General features: G+C 40.8%; 1 protein-coding gene across 1 annotated transcript in view; it reads right to left on the reverse strand.

Moving 5' to 3' along the window:
* Positions 1–20,310, reverse strand: part of BBS2 (Bardet-Biedl syndrome 2) — a 33,143-nt gene extending 12,833 nt beyond the window's left edge. The window contains exons 1-11 of the mRNA XM_025370622.1: positions 19,810–20,310; positions 14,181–14,408; positions 9,660–9,785; positions 9,344–9,406; positions 8,487–8,564; positions 5,862–5,966; positions 5,692–5,778; positions 2,404–2,539; positions 2,054–2,193; positions 1,094–1,238; positions 838–1,009 (exon numbers count right to left, since the gene is read on the reverse strand). Of these exons, the coding sequence (XP_025226407.1) occupies positions 838–1,009; positions 1,094–1,238; positions 2,054–2,193; positions 2,404–2,539; positions 5,692–5,778; positions 5,862–5,966; positions 8,487–8,564; positions 9,344–9,406; positions 9,660–9,785; positions 14,181–14,408; positions 19,810–19,926 (1,397 nt within the window). The 5' untranslated portion in view covers positions 19,927–20,310. The remainder of the gene's footprint in view (positions 1–837; positions 1,010–1,093; positions 1,239–2,053; positions 2,194–2,403; positions 2,540–5,691; positions 5,779–5,861; positions 5,967–8,486; positions 8,565–9,343; positions 9,407–9,659; positions 9,786–14,180; positions 14,409–19,809) is intronic.
* Positions 20,311–20,553: the final 243 nt, after the last annotated feature.

The following is a 20,553-nucleotide window of genomic DNA, read 5'->3' on the forward strand; positions in this document are numbered from 1 at the left end:
CTAAAAACAGAAAATAACGATCTTAGCCAGGCGTGGTGGCTTATGCCTGTAATTCCAACACTTTCGGAAGCCGAGGCAGGCGGATCACCTGAGGTCAGGAGTTCAAGACCAGCCTGGCCAACATGGTGAAACCCTGCCTCTACTAAAAATACAAAAATTAGCAGGGCGTGGTGGTGGGCGCCTGTGGTCCCAGTGCCCGGGAGGCTAAGGCAGGAGAATGGCTTGAACCCAGGAGGTGGAGGTTGCAGTGAACCGAGATCACCCCACTGCACTCCAGCCTGGGCGACAGAGCAAGACTCAGTCTCAAAAAAAAAAAAAGAGTCTCAAAAAAAAAAAAAGAGATGGGGTCTCGCTCTGTCGCCCAGGCTGGAGTGCAGTGGCATGAACTCAGCTCACTGCAAGCTCTGCCTCCCTGGTTCAAGCCATTCTCCTGCCTCAGCCTCCCAAGTAGTTGGAACTACAGGTGTGCACCACCACGCCTGGCTAATTTTTTTTTTTTTGTATTTTTAGTAGAGATGGGGTTTCACCATGTTAGTCAGGATGGTCTTGATCTCCTGACCTTGTGATCCGCCCGCCTCAGCCTCCCAAAGTGCTAGGATTACAGTCATGAGCCACTGCGCCCTGCCAAGAACCATCTTAAACTTACATGTCAGTTTTTTCTTTTTCTTTTTACAGGTTTCAAATTGAGGAAATAAAAGGTCACGGGAAACTTTGGGTAGATAGAACCATGAAACGGTTTCTCAAGCCCCCAGAATCCACTGGGCATATGGAAAATATATATATCTTGCCCTCCTTTAAGTGCTGTCTTGAAATGAACTGTGACTTGCAAAGGGTCACCTGCTTCTGTAACCCACGAACGCTTTCAAGTGCAGATCCACAGGGACGTCTTTGGGAGGCGCAATAGGGATGCAGATGGAACTGGAGAGGTTGTGAATGCTGGGATGTACCACGTGGCTTTCACCTGTAAAAATTCCCTCTGCAAAAATCAATACTGCTCGGATGATGGTGTCTGCAGGGAAGAGGAAAAACAGTTTAACACCGACTCCGAGATGGCGCAGGTGCCTCTAAACACCAGCTGTGAGTACTGTCTTACCATTAGAAGTAGAAATGCATAATTCTGTATGAGCAGTTTGGGTCTCACTCCCCAGGCTGACTGACAGCGTGGTGTGGAGCCTGGTATTGGCTGGGATTATGCCCCGATGCCCATCAGCCTCGTTCAGTGGACTGGCCAATTCAGCCTGCAAAACACCCCAACCATTTCCTAGTCAGTCAACAAAACACTGAACTAATATCAATTTTAAATAACATTGCTATTCAGCTTCAAAAGACAGAGCCTCCAGAATCTTATTATTATAGTAATCTGATTCTTTAGAATTCAGAGAACTCACCTCATTAGTGCTCCCTTGCTCTATCTGGCCCTGTGGGAAAATACCCTTGCCTCTTTCTATGGCTATGGTCCACTGTATCCCATCATGCCTTTTACATTTTTAAGTATTGTTCTTTTAAAGTAAGCAAAGAAATTCCATTGGTACACCAAATTCAAATATAGTAATGCACGACAGGACAAATTAAAGGAACATTTCAGCCAGTTTGCTGTACACACACACACAGTTTTTACAATTGCCAATTTTTAAATTAATTTGTTTTTGAAAAAGATAAAAGACATTCTATACATATTGTTCTTGCCTTTTGTCACTTAGTAAAACGACAGATACCCTTCCACATCAGTCCAAGTATTCACTCTTTGAGCTGCTTAATATTCCCCAGCACATACTCCCTACTGCTGACAAACACCTAAGTTGCTTCCAGCTGCTTTCACTGCTATAAATAAATAGTGCTGCAAGAAATGTCCTTGAATAATCAGGAAAACATTTCTACGGTTTAACTACCTGGAAGTGAAACTTCAACATCAAAGGATATATCCCCTCTCAATTGTGACACTGGCAAAAAAGGCCACACCCTGGCAATGACACTGTCATTCTTCCGCATTTGCTGATCCTCCCGGTCAGTCTCAACATTTCAGCCTCCATTACCTGGTCACATTAAGACCTACCTTGGCATTTTCCTCATAGTTACGGAGTTCCAGCAACAGATTCTGCTTCTTCTGACTCAGCTCTCGGATCAGGTCCTGCTCTACGCTGGTGTCCATGAGGTTCCCCTTCATCTCAGCCGTGCCAGGAAGATAGCCCCGGACTGAACAGAAGGAAGAAACTCCAAGCATAACCAGGTATACTTTTAGGTCATCAATTACCTGCTCTTAAAAACAAAAACCTAAGTTCTCCCCAACTTTGGTGAATTTATTAGAACTACAGGATCTCAGTATTTCTGGTGAAATTTCCTGACATTCTGACCCACTCAAATGGAAAATGTGACTTTTTAAGCATTTTTCTCATCCCAATTTACTTTCCCCATCCACTGAGCAGCAGATTAACTGCATGTGGCCATCCATCCGGTAATCTCCCTCTACCACACTGGCAATTGCAGAAGAAAAATTGTCCTTAAAGATGACCTCCCCAGTTCGGTCACTTCGAGCATCAACCTACAAACAAAACACAAATTTAAAAGTTGCTTATGCTACACATTTAAAAACCACAATTTAAAAATAAAAATCAGCTTTAAAGGTCATTTAGTCTAGCAGTTTTCAAGAGTATTCTATGAAGCCCTATGACTTCTCAGGATATACATATGACTGCTGGGGCCAAGAGGGACCCTAAAGAGCCTCAAGCAGCTGTGCTTTCTTCTTTTTAAATAAAAGCTGTTTTTCATATTGGCCTTCACACAATGCTTCATTTGAAGAAATGTGTCTGCTAAGAGCCAGAACATATAGTACACACAGCACAGTGCAGAACGGCATGGGCTTAATGGCCAAACTGCTCAGGTTCAGAATCTAGCTCTGCCACATACTATCCAAGGCATCTTGCAAGCTTCTTAACCATTCTGTGCTTGGTCTTTTCATCTGGCAATCAACAACCAGAACATGGAGAAATTCACAGTACTATACCTCATTGGGTTATAATGAGGCCCAATAAAGTTAACATATATCAACAGGGCCAGACACACAGAAGTACGTAATAAATGTTAGCTCTATATAAAAATTGCATCTTTATTATATATAAGTGTGTAAAGTATGTTGAATCTGAAGTTCAAAAACTACAGTTAGCCCAATCTTCCACCACACAACCTTTTACAACAACCCTGTTAAGAGTTCCTCTTCCACACAAAAACCATACAGATCTTTAGAGAGCTCTCCTATCCTCTAAGTCTCCCATTCCCAAGAGACAGAATAAAGAAATGACTGATCAGAAACAAATGCATCTCAGAAGTGATCATAAATGACCATCACTTAAAATGATTGATGATTATGAGGCCGGGCACGGTGGCTCATGACTGTAATCCCAGCACTTTGGGAGGCTGAGGCGGGCGGATCACGAGGTCAGGAGATCGAGACCATTCTGGTTAACACGGTGAAACCCCGTCTGTACTAAAAATACAAAAAATTAGCTGGGTTTGGTGGTACGCACCTGTAGTCCCAGCTACTTGGGAGGCTGAGGCAGGAGAATTGCTCGAGCCCAGGAGGTGGAGGTTGCAGTGAGCTGAGATCGTGCCACTGCACTCCAGCCTGGGTGACAGAACAAGACTCCGTCTCAAAAAAAAAAAAAAAACAACATGATTATGTTCCAGGCAAGGACACAGGTATTATCAACAAAAGGCTAGCTACAGAAAATCTAGCAGAGCAATCATTTCGATGACCAATGCTACTCACTATTTTTGTCTTTTCATAAACAATCTTCTGGGTAAAACTTTGCAATAAAAACATAAAGTAATTTAGGTTACAGCCTACCCTTTGTCTACAGTATATCACTGTCAAGTATCCATGCTATTAATAACATCATGGAAGCCCGAAAATTATCAATGCTAAAGCCTGTGAAAGAACGAATGACCTGTATTTTTACCAAAGCACATTAACGTAGCCCTCTAACTCAGACTAACCTGAACTTGCATCTTTCTACTAGTTAAAGCCTAGCTACCTAATGGCTTCTACCATGGCATTTCCACAATATTTAGCAAATAAGAAGGCTCATTTACTAACTAAGAAGCAGGACTACAAATTAATATTTCTGTGGATATTCTATCTTTTGCTTAATACAACAGGGAGGTTTTACCCTGAAAGGAAAAGATGGCCCTCCAACTCATCAAATGACATACAAAAGACAAAGTTAACTGGCTGGCAGCATTTATTTAGTATTTTCACACCCGTATTCACAAGTTGGATCTGTATATTTCCTTTCTGTATATTTCTGTTAAATGTAGATAATCAGTTTTTCCACTTATATAATTTTCTTATCTTTTTCATGCTCAGGAACAGATTGCATAATAGAAAGTCCTTAAAATTTCAAAAGCATTTAACTATAAAAACATCTAGGTCAAGAATTATATTTCAAGGTAACCTGACAAGTTTTCAAATCTAGTAGTTTTCTAATTCTTAAGTCAGTCATAATAATTTATATTCCCTCAAAATATGATCCACTGCTATGATCTGAATGTTTGTGCCCCCACAAAATTCCTATCTTGAATCCTATTAGCCAAGGTAATGAATGGTATTGGCAAGTGGAGCCTGTGGGAGGTGATTAGGTCATAAGGGCAGAGCCCCCATGAACAGGATTAGTGCCCTACAAAAGAAGGCCCAGAGAGATCCCTTGCCCCTTCCACCCTGTAAGGCTCCTGTCTATGAGGAAGTGGTCCCTCAACAGACACTGAATCTACCAACACCTTGATAGCGGGTTTCCCAGCCTCCAGAACTATAAGAAATGAATTTCTGTTGTTTATAAGCCACCCACCCTATGGTATTTCGTTACAGCAGCCCAAACCAACTCAGACATCCATTTCACAGATTTTCACATTTCTTAATAAGCAACTATACAGTCTTATAATTTTTTAGTACCCCTACTAATGACAAAACTAAGTGGAGAAGCAGAAATCAACAGAGTAGCTTTTTAGAATCTGTTCTCCACATAACACCAAAGGAATGTTTACAAAGGTGCTAGAGAAAAGTAAAGATAAACCAAAGAAGAAAAGGTAAGAATTTGCTGATCCCCTTCAGGCAATCCAACACTGACAAGACAAGAAAGCGAGGGCAAATGGTATCCATGGAGATCTGGCAGCTACCTAGGCAGCTTCTAAGAAGACAATCCTGACTTGCCAAAAGACTGTAAAAAATTCTGATTTGAAGTTAAAAAAGGAAAGCAAGTAAAAGGATTTTATTTTAAAGTTATAGCTCAGAAAACAATATGCTAACATGATTCTTCCCATTAGTGCTAAGTTGTCAGGCAGTTTTGAAGATTTATTAGAAAAGAGCTATTCAAACAATTCCTTAAAACTCTTTTTTACTGTTCTACCACCTAGAATCAATCTGGCTGATGGATTCTCAGTACTTCAAATAAGAGATTTAGAAAGAATCTCCTCGAAGATTTCCCCCAAACACCGCTTATGAGACTTAACCGTCTCTCACTCTGCAGCTCTTGACAATGATAGCAGGAATAATGTGTCAAGATTATTAAGTTAAATGTGAAAACACCGCCAAGGAACGAACTGAAGTTTACATCCCAATGTTACTGTTCTAAGTCCTACAGCCAATACACCTTGGACAACTATTACTCTGAATTATACCCGAACTTTGCTATTCAAACTTACCTTCCCATTGGACCAACCAGTTATCAGTTCATTCACTCCATCAGAATTAAGGTCAAAAGCATGAATGCTCATGGCATGATTTTTCGACTGAAAAAGAATTTCAATAATTAGCACAGAAGTCTCACAGTAAGTATCAAGTGCCTGAATATCAAAGGCTGAATTATACTAACTTTAATTCTCCAGTATCGAGCTGTTTTGTCATAAACTCCAACTGTGCCATTGGAAAGGGCATAACCAAATCGACTGCCATACATGGGACAAAGAGAGGTGACTACCTGCAAAACAATCCATAAAAACACAACATCTTTTCATTAAGGCCCAGTTTACTGTCAAGTACAGCTTTGTAAGACTTCACACTCCTTATTACAACTATGTTAAAATTAGATTTAAAAGCGCTTCTAATCCATTAGTGGGGAATGTATTCGTCTTCTCTATGATACATGTCATCTACTTCACAGTTGTATAATCAGATTTAAATAAACTCACAGAGTTTGGTGTTTTAGAGCAACCTTATGTGGCAAGTTTCAGAAAATTATTTTTAAAAAACACAAAAAAACTGAAGGACTAAGGAAGAAATAAGCTAACTACACAAGATAGAGAATATGCATATACAATAGATATATGTTCACCCAAGAGGCTTTAATGATTATTACTTAACTTATAACATTCTACAGTCTCAATTTTTAAAAGACTTGTAACAATTCACAATTGAATATCTTACTTCATGTATATACTTTTCTTTCTATGACATAACTTGTTTGCTAGAGGTAAAAGAAAGAACACATAATCCTTTGAAAAGTAAAAACACAGGCACCTGGATTTGTGTAGTATGTTACAATATATAGAATGCATATATGATACAGAAATATGTATAGGACTGTTCAAGGATTTGACATCCTTAAAAGGATAAACTTTGAGGTACTGAACAAAACTTTCCTTTAAAGTTAAAACCAAAGCTTAATGATATCCATGATCCTGCAGATCTACTTTCTAATTCTGCTCCTAATACAAGAGATATTAAGAAATAAATTGTATAAAGCAGAGAATAGTTATATAATTTCCTTTACACCTACAGCTTTTCTACAAAACCACCCACTTCACTTAACTATGAATACAAAGTGCTATGTAGGATCCCAGAATTATTTAGCTCAAGGCATTCTTCTGACAATACTTCGTACTGTTCAACTGCCAAATGAATCATGATTTTGCTGATCTGGGAAAAGATATCTGAACTAGGAGCAAAACCTAACAAAGAGAACAGAAAAATGACCCTGCAAATGAACAATGCTATGAAGTCCATTTTCATAAATGTAGCCCCAGATTCCTGAGCTCCTTTACTGCTTCCTTAGTTCACCAGTTTCTTCCTTTTGTGGACCAGAAGATCAACAAGTCCCCTCAAATCCCTAACCCTATTCCAGGTTCTTGTCCTGTTTTCTAGGATTTAGGAAAGAGGCGTTTCAAGAATTCAGTCACCTCACATCTAGTATTAACAAGCAGTAAAAATCCAACAAAATCTGAATGATTCCCACCAAAGGAGGAAAGATTTACCACAAATTAGAATGAAAGGGATATGAGAATGCAGGACACAGCATCTATCAGACAGGGATTCTCAAGTTGTTTTTTTTTTTAGTGGCGGGGGAGGTTGCAAACCCCTTTGAGAATCTAATGAAGGAGAAAGCACACCTAAGCACATACACACAAAACAGACTCCCGGGCCGGGCATGGTGGCTCATGCCTATAACCCCAACACTTTGGGAGGCAGAAGCAGATGGATCACCTGAGGTCAGGAGTTCAAGACCAGTCTGGCCAACATGGCAAAACTCCATCTCTACTAAAAATACAAAAATTAGCTGGGCGTGGTGGCAGGTGCCTATAATCCCAGCTACTCGGGAGGCTGAGGCAGGAGAATCACCTGAACCTGGGAGGCAGAGGTTGCAGTGAGCCAAGATCACGCCACTGCACTCCAGCCCGGGCGACAAGAGTGAAACTCCATCTCAAATAAAATTTAATTTAATTTAATTTAAAAAAAAGAAAGACCATGTACAAGTAACTTAACAAAAAATGTAACATCAGGCCAGGCCCGGTGGGTCACCCCTGTAATCCCAGCACTTTGGGAAGCCAAGATGGGCGGATCACTTGAGGTCAGGAGTTCAACAGCAGCCTGGGCAACATGGCGAAACCCCATCTCTACTAAAAATACAAAAACTAGCCAGGCGTGGTGGTGCATGCCTATAGTCCCAGCTACTCATGAGGCTGAGGCATGAGAATAGCTTGAACTTGGGAGCTTGCAGTGAGCCAAGATCGCACCACTGCACTCCAGTCTGGGAGATGGAGTAAAACTCTGTCTCAAAACAAACAAACAAACAAAAAACCAGAACATAATTTTCCTCATCTATGGAAATAATAATAATTTATCTTCCTATTAGGGTTGTTGTAAGGATTCAATATGTTACTTCATATAAAGTACTTACAGCACAACCTGGCATATGATGGGTACATAATAAATGGTTGCCATTATTATTATTTGCATGTATTAACTCATTAAAAGAAATGCCTTTATGTATTTAACTATATTCAATAATTTTTCTCTATTTAATCAGTCTTTTCAAAATATATCTTAATTAGGATTTTTGTTGCTTTTCTTTCCATAACATACAGCTCTGTCTGACCCCCCCAGTTTTCATCCTAAAACCACCTGGGTTGGGAGCTGCCCCAGCACTCTCACTTGGTGTTTCATCTGACGGTGCTAATCTAGCTTGCCCAAGGTTACCACAGTTCGAGGTGGGGCTTCTTACCTCTGTTTCTGTCATTTCTGCCACAATCTCATCTTCCTTAAAAACTCGAATATCAAAATCCTCAGATCCAACAAGAAGCTGAAGGGGAAATACCATACGTGTTTAGGTGAGTAAGTGAAAACAACAAAATTTCCATAAACAAAACAAAAAAATTGCACAATACTTTGCATGCTGTTTCTGCCACCCAAGATTGACAACCTCCTAATAGTCTGATGCTCAGAAATGCTCCCTCTAATGGGAGGATCAGCAGATTCAGTCAGTGAAGAAACAGGGGCTACAGCAGCTTTTATCCTGCCATGGGAGCTGCACATCTTGCCAGAATACGTTATTTCCCTGAGTACCTGAAAATGTTCCCTGGATCAGCAACTTTCTCTGCCTACAGATGGAAGCCCTGTTCAAACACCAGAGCCCAGTGTCCATGGACAAGAGAGGGGCAAATCAGTGCCCAACACAGCACTTCACACCAACTGACTCCTCAAGAAGCTAATTTCTAGGATAACCATAATTTCAAAGGCTAAAAGCCAAACTCTAAAACATTTAGATTCCTCAAAAAAGTTGGCCAAAATTGAAAACTACATACAATATGGTTTCAAAGCATTAGGAGCAATTTATAAGACTGTGAATATAACTGAAATCCCAACTCTTCTACCCTCTCTCCCCTCTCCTGTGTCTCTGAAACACCATGGCTTTGATCTTTGTACTTATGACACAAGCACAAGTGATTTATTGTTCAAAAGAGAAGAGAAAGATGAATGAGGCCAACTTCTGATCATTTAGGCAACAGAGCACCAATGTCACTGTCATGGCAAAATTTATTTGGCTGAACACACAAGAAAGGTATCTCCTCCCCCACATACCTCTTTCTTTCCATCACCATCAAAGTCACACAAGGCCAAGGAATTAACATTGTCTCCAGTAACCTGAAAATAAAACCCCAAATCATTAGTATGCCATCATTTTTCCATTTACTCCAAATATATTAACTACATGAAGGAGAGGATTACACAAAACACGAATGAATGCTATTCAAATTATTCATATCCTTTTTTAAAGAACAGAATTATAAATATTGTTCTATATTTTAATTACTCAGTGGAGTTGGTGGTTAAAAAAGAACAACATTAAAAGTGAAAATGCTTAAGGGTACCAAAAAGAATGTTTTCTTCTTCATACCGTCCAAAAGAGATCTCTTCCTTCATGATTAAAACCCTGCAGAGCACAATTGCCACCAATAATCGCAAGAGGGGAAGAAATGTCTCCCAACGTTCCCAGCACAATTGCATTTGCCCCATCTGCTACCTAAGAAAAGTAAAAGGACACATTATCTTAGACACAATAATCTGCAGGCACACTGAAGGTAATGTATATCCATATTTTTATTTGGACACCCAAATTCCTCTGTCATCATTTGTGAGAAGCCAGATGGTCTCCTGAGAGGGCAGCCAGGGCTGTCCACTGAGACCTAACCCTGTGGCTTTTGCAAGGATGAGCACAGATACAGGGTAAATCAGAGCCTTGGCTTTCACACTAAGCCACTACAAAATGCAGCTACAGTACTCTGTGGGCCCTCTGGGACCACAGGTTTCAGAGGGCAAATTCTCCAGAGAATCAAGACTTACGCCTTTAAGCACCCAAACTTGGTAATTTATTTTAACTGTTTTGGATGGAAACCTTTTTAATACTTGTAATCCAGTTCTTTACTACTCTTTTTAACTTTACTATTCTTTGTACTAAAGAGTACAAAGAATAATAAAACACCCATGGTCCCACCATCCAAAATAAATATTTTAAACTTCTTGAATAAATTACATAAGTTAATTTATTTTTGAAAGACTTAAGGACATCTTTGTAAACACTGTTCATGGTACAGGAAAATAACTGTTACTTATATAATCTTTAAGTAGGAAAACTATGAAGATTGGCTATATAGGCAAGAAAAGGTTTCATAAGAAATTAAAACTGTTAAATGGCCAAAGAAAGAATAAAGTTAAAAGGTAAACAATGAAGTGGGAAAAAAACCTTTGCAATATAGAAGACAAAAAGTTAATATAAGAAGAAGGTTAATAAAAGGCAAATAAATACAAAAATGGTAAACACCTCAACCAAAAAATTAAACAGGAAATATTAGAGATGAAATACACTCAACAAACATGAAAAATGTTCTTTCTCACAGTATATCATTTTTCACTTTTTGGATTAGCAATGAAAAAGAACAATAATATTCACTACCAGTTAGGGTGTAATGAAACAGGCATGATCATCATTGAGGGGGGTGTGGAAAATGGTAATCTTTCTAGGGAGGAATTTACCAATATCTATCAAAAATCTCATTTTTAAAAAAGTCTTTGACTAGGCAATTGTAAAGCTGGGTCCTTGTAATGTTAATTTATATGTCAACTTGGCTAGGCCATGGTACTCAGATATCTGGTCAAACATTATTCTAGAGCTGTTGTCAGGGTATTTTTCAGACGACATTAACATTTAAATCAGTAGATTTTGAGTAAAGCAAATTATTATCCATAATGTGGATGGGCCTCACACATTATTTGGCCCACACATTAATTGGGCCAAATTTTGAGTAAATTGAGTAGATTTTGAGTAAAGCAGATTATTATCCATAATGTGGGTGGGCCTCACACATTAATTGGCCCACGCACATTATGGATAATAATCTACTTTACTAGTAAGTCCTTCAATACTTTCTATTAAGTACTTTCTATCAAGTATTGAAGGACTTAATAAAAAAGAGACTGACCTCCCCGAAGGAAGAAGGGATTCTACCAGCAGACAGCCTTTGTACTTGAGCTTCAACATCAATTCTCTCCTAGGTCTCCAGCCTGCTGTCCCACTACACAGATTTTTGACTTGCCAGTCTCCACAACTGTATAAGCCAATTCCTGAAAATAAATATTTCCCCCTCTAATATGTACATATCCTATTGGTTCTGTTTCTCTGGAGAACCCTGACTAATACAGTCCTAAACTTAATTTCACTTCTGAACAAAAACAATGTGACCTTGAAATAGGCAAAGGGCAGAAAAAGTCCTAACCACTAAAGAAAAAATGTGATCAGTTGGACTTCATAAAAATGAAAAACTTTTGTTCATCAAAAGACACATGCCTACTGGAACAAGCCACAGACTGGGAGAAAATATTTAGTATATATAAATCTGATAAAGCGCTTGTATCCAGTATATCCAAGAAATGTCTACAAATCAATAATAAAGAGACAAACTACCAATAAAAAATAGGCAAAATACTTAAGACACTTCACAGAAGACACATAAATGGACAACAAACACAAGAAAAGGTGCTCCGCATCAATGATTATCAGAGAAATGCAAAATGAAACCACAGTAAGATACCACTTCACACCTTCCAAAATGGCTAAAATTAAAGACTGGCAACAACAAATGTTGACAAACGATGTGGAGCAACTGGAACTCTCCTACACTGCAGACAGGATGTAAAGTGATACAACCACTTTGCAAAACAGTTGGGCAGTATCATAAAGTTCTTATAAACCATACAGTCCAGCAATTCCACTCCTGGGTATTTACCCAAGATAAATTAAAACATATATCCACAAAAAGTCTTATACAAAAAGTCTTATTAAAAACAAAAGTCCTATATGAAAATGGTTGTTAAAAACTGAAACAACCCAAATGTCCATCCACTTGTCTATCACCAAGAGAGTGGATAAACAAACCATAGTATGTTCACACAATGGAATATACTATTTTTGTTACTTAGCAACAACAACAAAAGACTACTTTTATATGCAACAACATGGATAATTCTTGCAAGCATTATGTTAAGTGAAAGAAGCCAGACACCAAAGAATACATTCTGTATAATTCCATTTGTATGGAGTTCAACAACAGGAAAAGCTAATCTAAGCCAATAGAAGTCAGAACGGTGAATGTCTATGGGAGATAGAAACTGACTGGAATGGGGCACAACAACATTTTCTGAGGTGATGAAAATGTTCTATATTTTTATTGGGGTATTGGTTACAGGGATCCAAACTCATTGAACTGTACACATAAGGTCTGTGCAATTTTCATGTATGTACATTTTACGTCAACAAAAAAAAGAAGACAACCAGTCAAATGCAGTGGCTCACATCTATAATTATAACACTTTGGGAAGCTGAGGCAGGAAGACTGCGTTAGCCCAGGAGTTTGAGACCAGCCTGGCCAACATAGTGAGACCCCATCTCTCTAAAAAATAAACAATTAGCTGGGCATGGTAGTATACACCTGTAGTCCCAGCTACTCAGAAGGCTGAGGTGAGAGAATTGCTTGAGCCCATGAGATCAAGGCTGCAGTAAGCCATGATCATGACACTGCACTCCAGCCTGGGTGACAGAGCAAGACTCCGTCTCAAAAAACAAAAACAAAAAGAAAGAAAACCATCTGCATTTTCAGGAACTTATCCTCAGAAAATAATTAGGGAAGTGGTCAAAGATATACAGTTATTACACTATGAACTGTAATAGAGAAACAATGGAAATAACATAAATGTTCGACAACATGGAATGGTTAAACAAATTATATTAACACAATGAAATACTATAGAACCAATAAGAATGACATAACAGGTATGTAGTAACTTCATGTAAAGATGTTCACAACATATTATTGAATGAAAGAGCCACACATAATAGCCAGGGAGTGAAATGTCCATTAACTGATAAATGGATAAATAAAATGTGGTAGATACATACAATGGAATATTATTCAGCCATAAAAATGAATTACTGACACATGCTACAACATGGATCAACCTTGAAAATATTATGCTAAGAAAAAGAAGGCACTCACAAATGATTACATATTATATAATTCCATTATTTATGAAATGTCTAGAATATGCAAACTTCTAGAAACAGAAAGTAGATAACTGGTTGCCTAAGGTTAGGAGGTTAAAGAAAAATGGGGAGTGATACTAAAGCGTATGGATTTTCTTTTGGGGGTAATAAGAATGTTGAAAATTGATGATGGTGATGGTTGTACAGCTCTCTGGATACACTAAAACCACCGAATTGTATACTTTAAGTAGGTTAGTTGTACATGTGAATCATATCTTAATAAAGCTGCTATAGGGTAAAAACAAGTAAAAGGCTACATGTATATATGATCCGATTTTACTACAAAATGTATTCATATATGCTTGGTAAAAAATCTCAGTTCAAAAATTCAAGTGTGAAGTGTTATTTTTAGATGAAAAAACAGGTGTAATTTCTTTTACTTTTTACTTCCTTATCTTTTCTGTAATAAACATGAATTGCTTGGGTATTAAAGTTGCAGCAGCCTGTAGGTGGTAGGCTACAGTAAGGACTTCTCCTACAAACTATTGCACTAAACTTGAATGCGAGTCCACCAGGAGACCTGTCTACTGGCTTTCCAGGTCTTGGTTGAATTTTCAACAGGAGATCTTGACAGATGGTAGTATCACAGATACACCTCATAGAGATAAGCTCGAGTGTCACCAAGTGATTAGCAACCATAACCAAATAAGTAAGTTCCGAGTACATAAAGCAGATGTTAATAGCAAAATCTCCATGTTGTTTATGTACACTATAACAGTCATATAATCAACATACCAAAATAAATGATCTGATCTCTTCTAAGCATAAAAAATGGACATTAATGAGTAATGACAATTTTATGGTTATAAAGGTCATACTTGCCTCTCTGTAGAACAAATCCGAATTATTGTAGACATCGTAAGCCAGAAGATTAGTCTGTGTCCCCACTAAAAGGGCATCATAGCCAAGCTCAGGGTTCAATACGCCTGCAGTCAGGCAGCTGACTGCCTGGTTAATGTTGAGAAGAGAAACATCAGATTCCAGGGGGCTCTGGAAGACCCTGGATGCACTGACATGCTGGTTCCGTGTATGAGGATTATGAATAAAAACCTGAAACAAAAATAATTAATTACATTCCCTTAAAATATAAAAAATTATTGTCATACATTTTTTTAAAAAAAGAACCAGGTTACTAACACATCCACATTAACAAGAAGTCACTTTAATCTCCTATGAAACTTAAAACACTCGTACATAGTTCAATGCATGGACAACTTTCAGTCATTATGAATCATGGAAATCCAGTGGTTCTTAGCCTTGTAAGGAACAGGGTAATGAACAAGATCTAGTCACTGTTTACCAGGCCAGCTTACATGCTACCCACCAGCAGGATGTCAAAGCACTCTTAGAAGCTAGCCTTTTCCCGATCAACCTAGAATAAGCTGCTACCACCTTCAATGCGATTGCCACACACCAAGAAGATTATGGAAAACAGAATAAACACTACCTTTATTATCTTTCATCCGAGCACCTAATGAACTCACTTCCTAGACCTTAAAATGGTCTGCTAGTTAGTAAACCTGTTTCACAAACTTAAACGAGTCATGCAAATCAAGTATCTTGAAAGCTTTCATAATTTATACCAGTGACGTAGAACTAAGTAATTAGCCCAAAGATAATCAATTCAACAGTTTCAACTATCATAAATATAATCTGAGTGTCTGCATAAATTATTCAACCTTCCTAAACTTCATCTGTAAAAAGGTGGTTTGGACTAGAAAATACATTCTCCAGAGGGGCGAGATCACTCCCAGGACAGGTAAATGGGTTTGCGACACAGGAATCGTGTAGCCCCTCGCAGGACCACAGGACCACAGGACAAAAAGAGATATACAGTATATCTGAGGTATCAGAATTTCACTGGGGAAATCTTCATGGTCTAAAAAAGTTCCGAGGTGGGCAACATGAAAAAAAAGGTTGGGGGGATGAAAAATACTGGACTAGGGGTCCCTCTAGCCCCTTCTATTTCTAAAATGTATAAAATTTACATGAGTATTTTATCTCTTTCACATAAATCCAAACAGAATTAATTTTAAATTAATACCTACCCAAGGTAGCCTATTCAACAAAAAATAATTTTCAAAAGAATTGACTAAAAACATAGAAAAGATGTGCAGCCACTGAACACTGCCTTCATGTTCCGTCTGTGTAACACTTGACAACATGCTTTGGTCAATGTTAATTGCATTTGAACCTGACATCAACCCTTGATTTTCAGATGAGGTCGGAAGAGTTAAGGCCCTTTGCCAAGGTCTTGAGACCGGTGACAGGGCTAAGACAAGAGCCTGATGTGCTCCAGACCCTGAGCTCCAGCCACCACCACATCACACTTCCTTTTGTAACAGTTCTGAACAAACCAATTCTTACAGAGTTTTCCACAAATCCAATATGCTGAGAAAGAACAGGAGGGGAAATAGCTTACAGGCTCCATATTCATTCTTACTGGAATGGAAAGAGTTTGCAATTTTTATCAAGAGCAACAAGGGTCTCAGGAATCAGACTTTCCCCCAGTTCACTCCTGCTGTTCTCTGCACCCAGAGAGTCCACAGGGAAACAAGTCTGTCCCTTCAGGCAAGGAAAGAAAGCCAACCTCAGTCACATGACAAAAGGACCACTCCCAGGGTTTCCAAAGGACTGGCTGAAGTTCACACATCTGTTCTAGCTGAGGAGGTGCTGCAAACAAGGTAAATTCAACTGACCCCTAAGCATTACCGTGAGAGAAAAAATGTCCCCAGAGGAAAACTCTAATGTTCACCCTGCAAGAGATTCCTTTTATTTATTTATATGTTTTTTGAGATGGAGTCTTGCTCTGTTGCCCAGGCTGGAGTACAGTGGCACAATCTTAGCTCACTGCAACCTCTGCCTCCCGGGTCTCAGCAATTCTCCTGCCTCAGCCTCCTGAGTCGCTGGGATTACAGGGGTGCACCACTACGCCCAACTAATTTTTGTATTTTTAGTAGAGACGGGTTTCAGTTGGCCAGGTTGGTCTCGACCTCCTGACCTCAGTTGATCTGCCCATCTTGGCCTCCCAAAGTACTGGGATTGCAGGCGTTGAGCCACCATGCACGGACAGAGACTCGTTTTAAAAATATCCTTACTGCCGGGCGCAGTGGCTCACGCCTGTAACATCAGCACTGTGGGAGGCCGAGGTGGGCAGATCACAAGGTCAGGAGATCGAGACCATCCTGGCTAACACGGTGAAACCCCGTCTCTACTAAAAATACAAAAAATCAGCCACGCGTGGTGGTGGGCACCTGTAGTCCCAGCTACTCGGGAGGCTGAGGCAGGAGAATGGTGTGAATCTGGGAGGCAAAGCTTGCAGTGAGCTGAGATCACGCCACTGCACTCCAGCCTGGGTGACAGAGCAAGACTCCACCTCAAAAAAAAAAAAAAAAAAAAAAAAAGGATATATATATCCTTGCTAAGACCCAGAGTCAGCTCCATGTTCACAACAGGGTCCCAGATGTAATGATAAAGTCCTGTTTCTAGAGATGCAGGCTTTAACCCTAGCTGAAATGTTTTAATTGCTTTTAAGAGAATATATCCATAGCATTGAGTGATAAAATACTAATTATTTTTAAGGTCTCGAGATAGAAGATAAGGTCAGAACTTTTTAGATTTGTTTATAGGGCTGAACACAAAGTATCTATCCAATTACACAGGACAAAGGATCTCCTTTATTTTATTTTATTTATTTATTTATTGGCCATTTTCGACAACAGCCCTAGAATCAAGCATTCCTGCATTCCACTCCAGGTCACACCCTATCTAAGGGCTGCCCTAGGGACCTCTGCCTGATCTCCCTGTTTCTACTCTGATACCTACCTTCCTGCATCCCATCACAGAACATCTGTTCTCCACATACCAGCCAGTTAGCCTTTATCTAAAACATAAAGCAAATTCCAACACCCACTTTATCAAAACCCTCAGGGACTTCCCAACTTACTCAGTATAAAAACCAAGGTCTTTGCCATGGCCTTTAGGTTCCTATATGATCTGGCTTGTGGTTACCTCATGGCAACCCTCATTGCCTTCCAGCCCCAGTGGCTTCCTTGTGCTCCTGAAACACATCACGCATATCTCCAGCTCGAGGCCCTTGCACCTGCAGATCCCTTTGCCTGCAAGGCTCTTATCCCACAAATCTGCAGAGCTTGTTTCCTCAGTTCCTTCAAACCTCTTATCAAATGTTATTAGAGGCCATCTGACCACCTATCTAAAACAAAAACAGTAAGCTGCCATCATACTAAATCCCTTATTGTTTTTCTCCTACGAAAACACTTGCATATTCGGTTAACTGCCTGGTTCCCCCTCTCAAATGTAAGCTTCGAGTGGGCAAAACTTGTCTGTCACATTCTCCAATGCACCTGTAGGGCTAAGAACACTGCTCAGCACATAGTAAGCCCTCAAATTAGGGGCTGAGTTAAGATCAATGGGATATTTTCAGTCCATTTATGTATCTGCTATGCACCTACAGCACAACCAACATGAAGTCTTTTTGGCATTTGTCAGTGCTTTTTTTTTTTTTTTTTTTTTGAGACCGAGTCTCACTCTGTCGCCCATACTGGAGTGCAATGGCGCGATCTCGGCTCACTGCAACCTCCACCTCCCAGGTTCAAGTGATTCTCCTGCCTCAACCTCCCAAGTAGCTGGAATTATAGGCATCCACCACACCTGGCTAATTTTTATATTTTTAGTAGAGACAGGGTTTCACCATGCTGGCCAGGCTGGTCTCGAACTGCTGACCTCAGGTGATCTGCCCGCCTCAGCCTCCCAAAGTGCTGGGATTACAGGCATGAGCCGCTGCACCCAGCCTGTCTGTGGCTTCTAACTGTAACAATAACTAACATCATGACGTGCCAGATCCCGTATTAATAGCTTAACTCTGTTATACTACTTAATGAAAATGCAGCCTTCCTTTTTACTTCCATATCTCAAGGCATATAACATACAACATACGTGGAAGGGTCCTAAAAACTATAAATTGTTACACAAATGCTAACTTATTAAATCCACACTGGGTCAGACAACATGCACTCTGACTACATTCCACACTTTCTAGTTGAGTGGCCCCAAGCACTGTGTTGAACCTCTCTCAACTGCAATTTCTAGTCAATAAAGTGAGAATCATAAAAAGAAAATAACAGGTAACAATCAGTGACCATTTCCTGTATGTCAAGCGCTTTATATTTGCTTCCTGTATTGTCAAATGTATTAACTTTAAAGCTCATGACTCCACATATTAGGTACTATTATTAAGTGCCTTGCCCAAGGTCATGAAATTAGTAGATACTGGAGCCAAGAAACACTATACCTATGCCATGCTGCCGCCCTTGGCCTGGTAGCAATGATGCTGAGATGACTCATGTAATAAAGTTCTGTGCCTGTTATTAGCCTTGTCACTACATTCCATGTATTTTGGGCATGCCGCCGTCAAATACACAGGGCTCTGATTTGCCTTGTCTGCTAACTTTCGGACTATAAGCTTTCTGAAAGTAGGGACTCCTTTTACATCCGAGTCTCCAAAATCTATACGGAAGGTGTTCGGTAGAAGTCTGGTGAATGTTAAATGATCATGTCTCTTTTATCTCTTTGACTCTCACATCTTGCCCAGTAATCGCACATAGTAAGCACCTAATACTTAGTGAATAAATTATGGGGAAAGAACTGAATGTACATGGGCAAGGATCAAAGTGCAATTTGAGTAAGTTTTGTATTGCATTCTTTTGTCGTTGTTGTTCGGTAAAGGAGCAGTGTGAGAGGCTGGGTGCAGTGGTTCACGCCTGCAATCCTACCACTTTGGGAGGCCGAGGCAGGTAGATCACTTGAGGTCAGGAGTTCCAGACCAGCCTGGCCAACATGGTGAAATCCTGTCTCTACTAAAAATACAAAAATAGCCGGGCGTGGTGGTGGGCGCCTGTAATCTCAGATAGTCGGGAGGCCGAGGCAGGAGAATTACATAAACCCAGGAGACGGAGGCTGCAGTGATCCGAGATCGTGCCACTGCACTCCAGCCTGGGCGACAGAGCAAGACTCCGTCTCAAAAAAAAAAAAAAAAGAAGAAGAAGAAGAAAAAGAAGAAGAAGCAGTGTGAGAGAGTGGGAGGAATTCCGAGTTCCAAGTGACAAGCAGAGGCCCTTGGCTTGAATCTGGGGTCGGTTATTACTGGAACCCGAACCAAGCCCCTTCCCTCCGGAGACGTCTATTTTCTAAGCTCCTTATGTCCAGGGACCCCGACCTCGCCTGACGACAAGAAAACGTCAACTTCTCAGAAAAGTTCTTCCTCTAAGACCCCACTGTCCTCTGTAGGATGGAGCTACAAGGCGCTAGCCGACCGGTTGCCGGGCAACACGGGCTGGGGGCGGGGTCGGAGGGGGGCGGAGTCCTGGGGCGCGGCCGGCGGAGGTTCCGGGGTTCACCGGGGCCCGGGCTCCCTGCGGGTGGGAGCGGTTACCTTGCCCGCTTGGGTGGCGGCCGCGAGGCACGGGTGAGTCCCGTCGTAGCGCCCTATGGCCACCATGCGGGGGCTGATTTTGTGGCGCAGTTTCAGGGTGAACACAGGCAGCAGCATGATGGCGGCGGCTTAGAGGAGGAGGGCTGGAGGCTCAAGGCCAACGCAGCGCAGCCGGCTTCACGCGGCCAGGTGAGGAGTGCAGAGACACTACCTGCCGGGCCCCAGCCGCCTCACGCCTGACGCCAGACAACGCGGGACGAATCCGTCCACGTACCGCCTGCTGCTCCTGCGGCTGCGCAGACCCGTCCGCTCCTTCGGCGGCTGCGCGGTAGAGCCGCGGCGCCTTGTGCGGCTGCGTGGTGGAAGCCCTGCTGGGCTGCGGCTGCAGTTGATTCCCACTGCGGTTATTTACCCCTGTGAGTTGAACTCCACTGATGAGCCTACAGGTTCAGCCCCGAGGCTTCCCCTTCTAGCACCACAACCAGACTGCACCCTGCAAACTTCACACAATGCTACCCAACTCCAGAGAGTCATTAATTCAAGATTTATTTCTTGAGTGTCGGCTCTGTCCCTTGCTTTAGCCGTTGTGTGGAGGAAAACCATACCAATCCTTAGACTCACGTTCGGTTTAGGGCTCCTGGTAAGGCTCCCTATATATTTTTAAGTGCAAACCTGCAAAATTGAAAAGTGACCAACAAAATTTCCTTGAGGGCCTATTGTGTGTCAAACACTGTTCTAGGTAAT

Source organism: Theropithecus gelada, chromosome 20 (assembly GCF_003255815.1).
Source record: "Theropithecus gelada isolate Dixy chromosome 20, Tgel_1.0, whole genome shotgun sequence".
Classification (NCBI taxonomy): domain Eukaryota; kingdom Metazoa; phylum Chordata; class Mammalia; order Primates; family Cercopithecidae; genus Theropithecus; species Theropithecus gelada.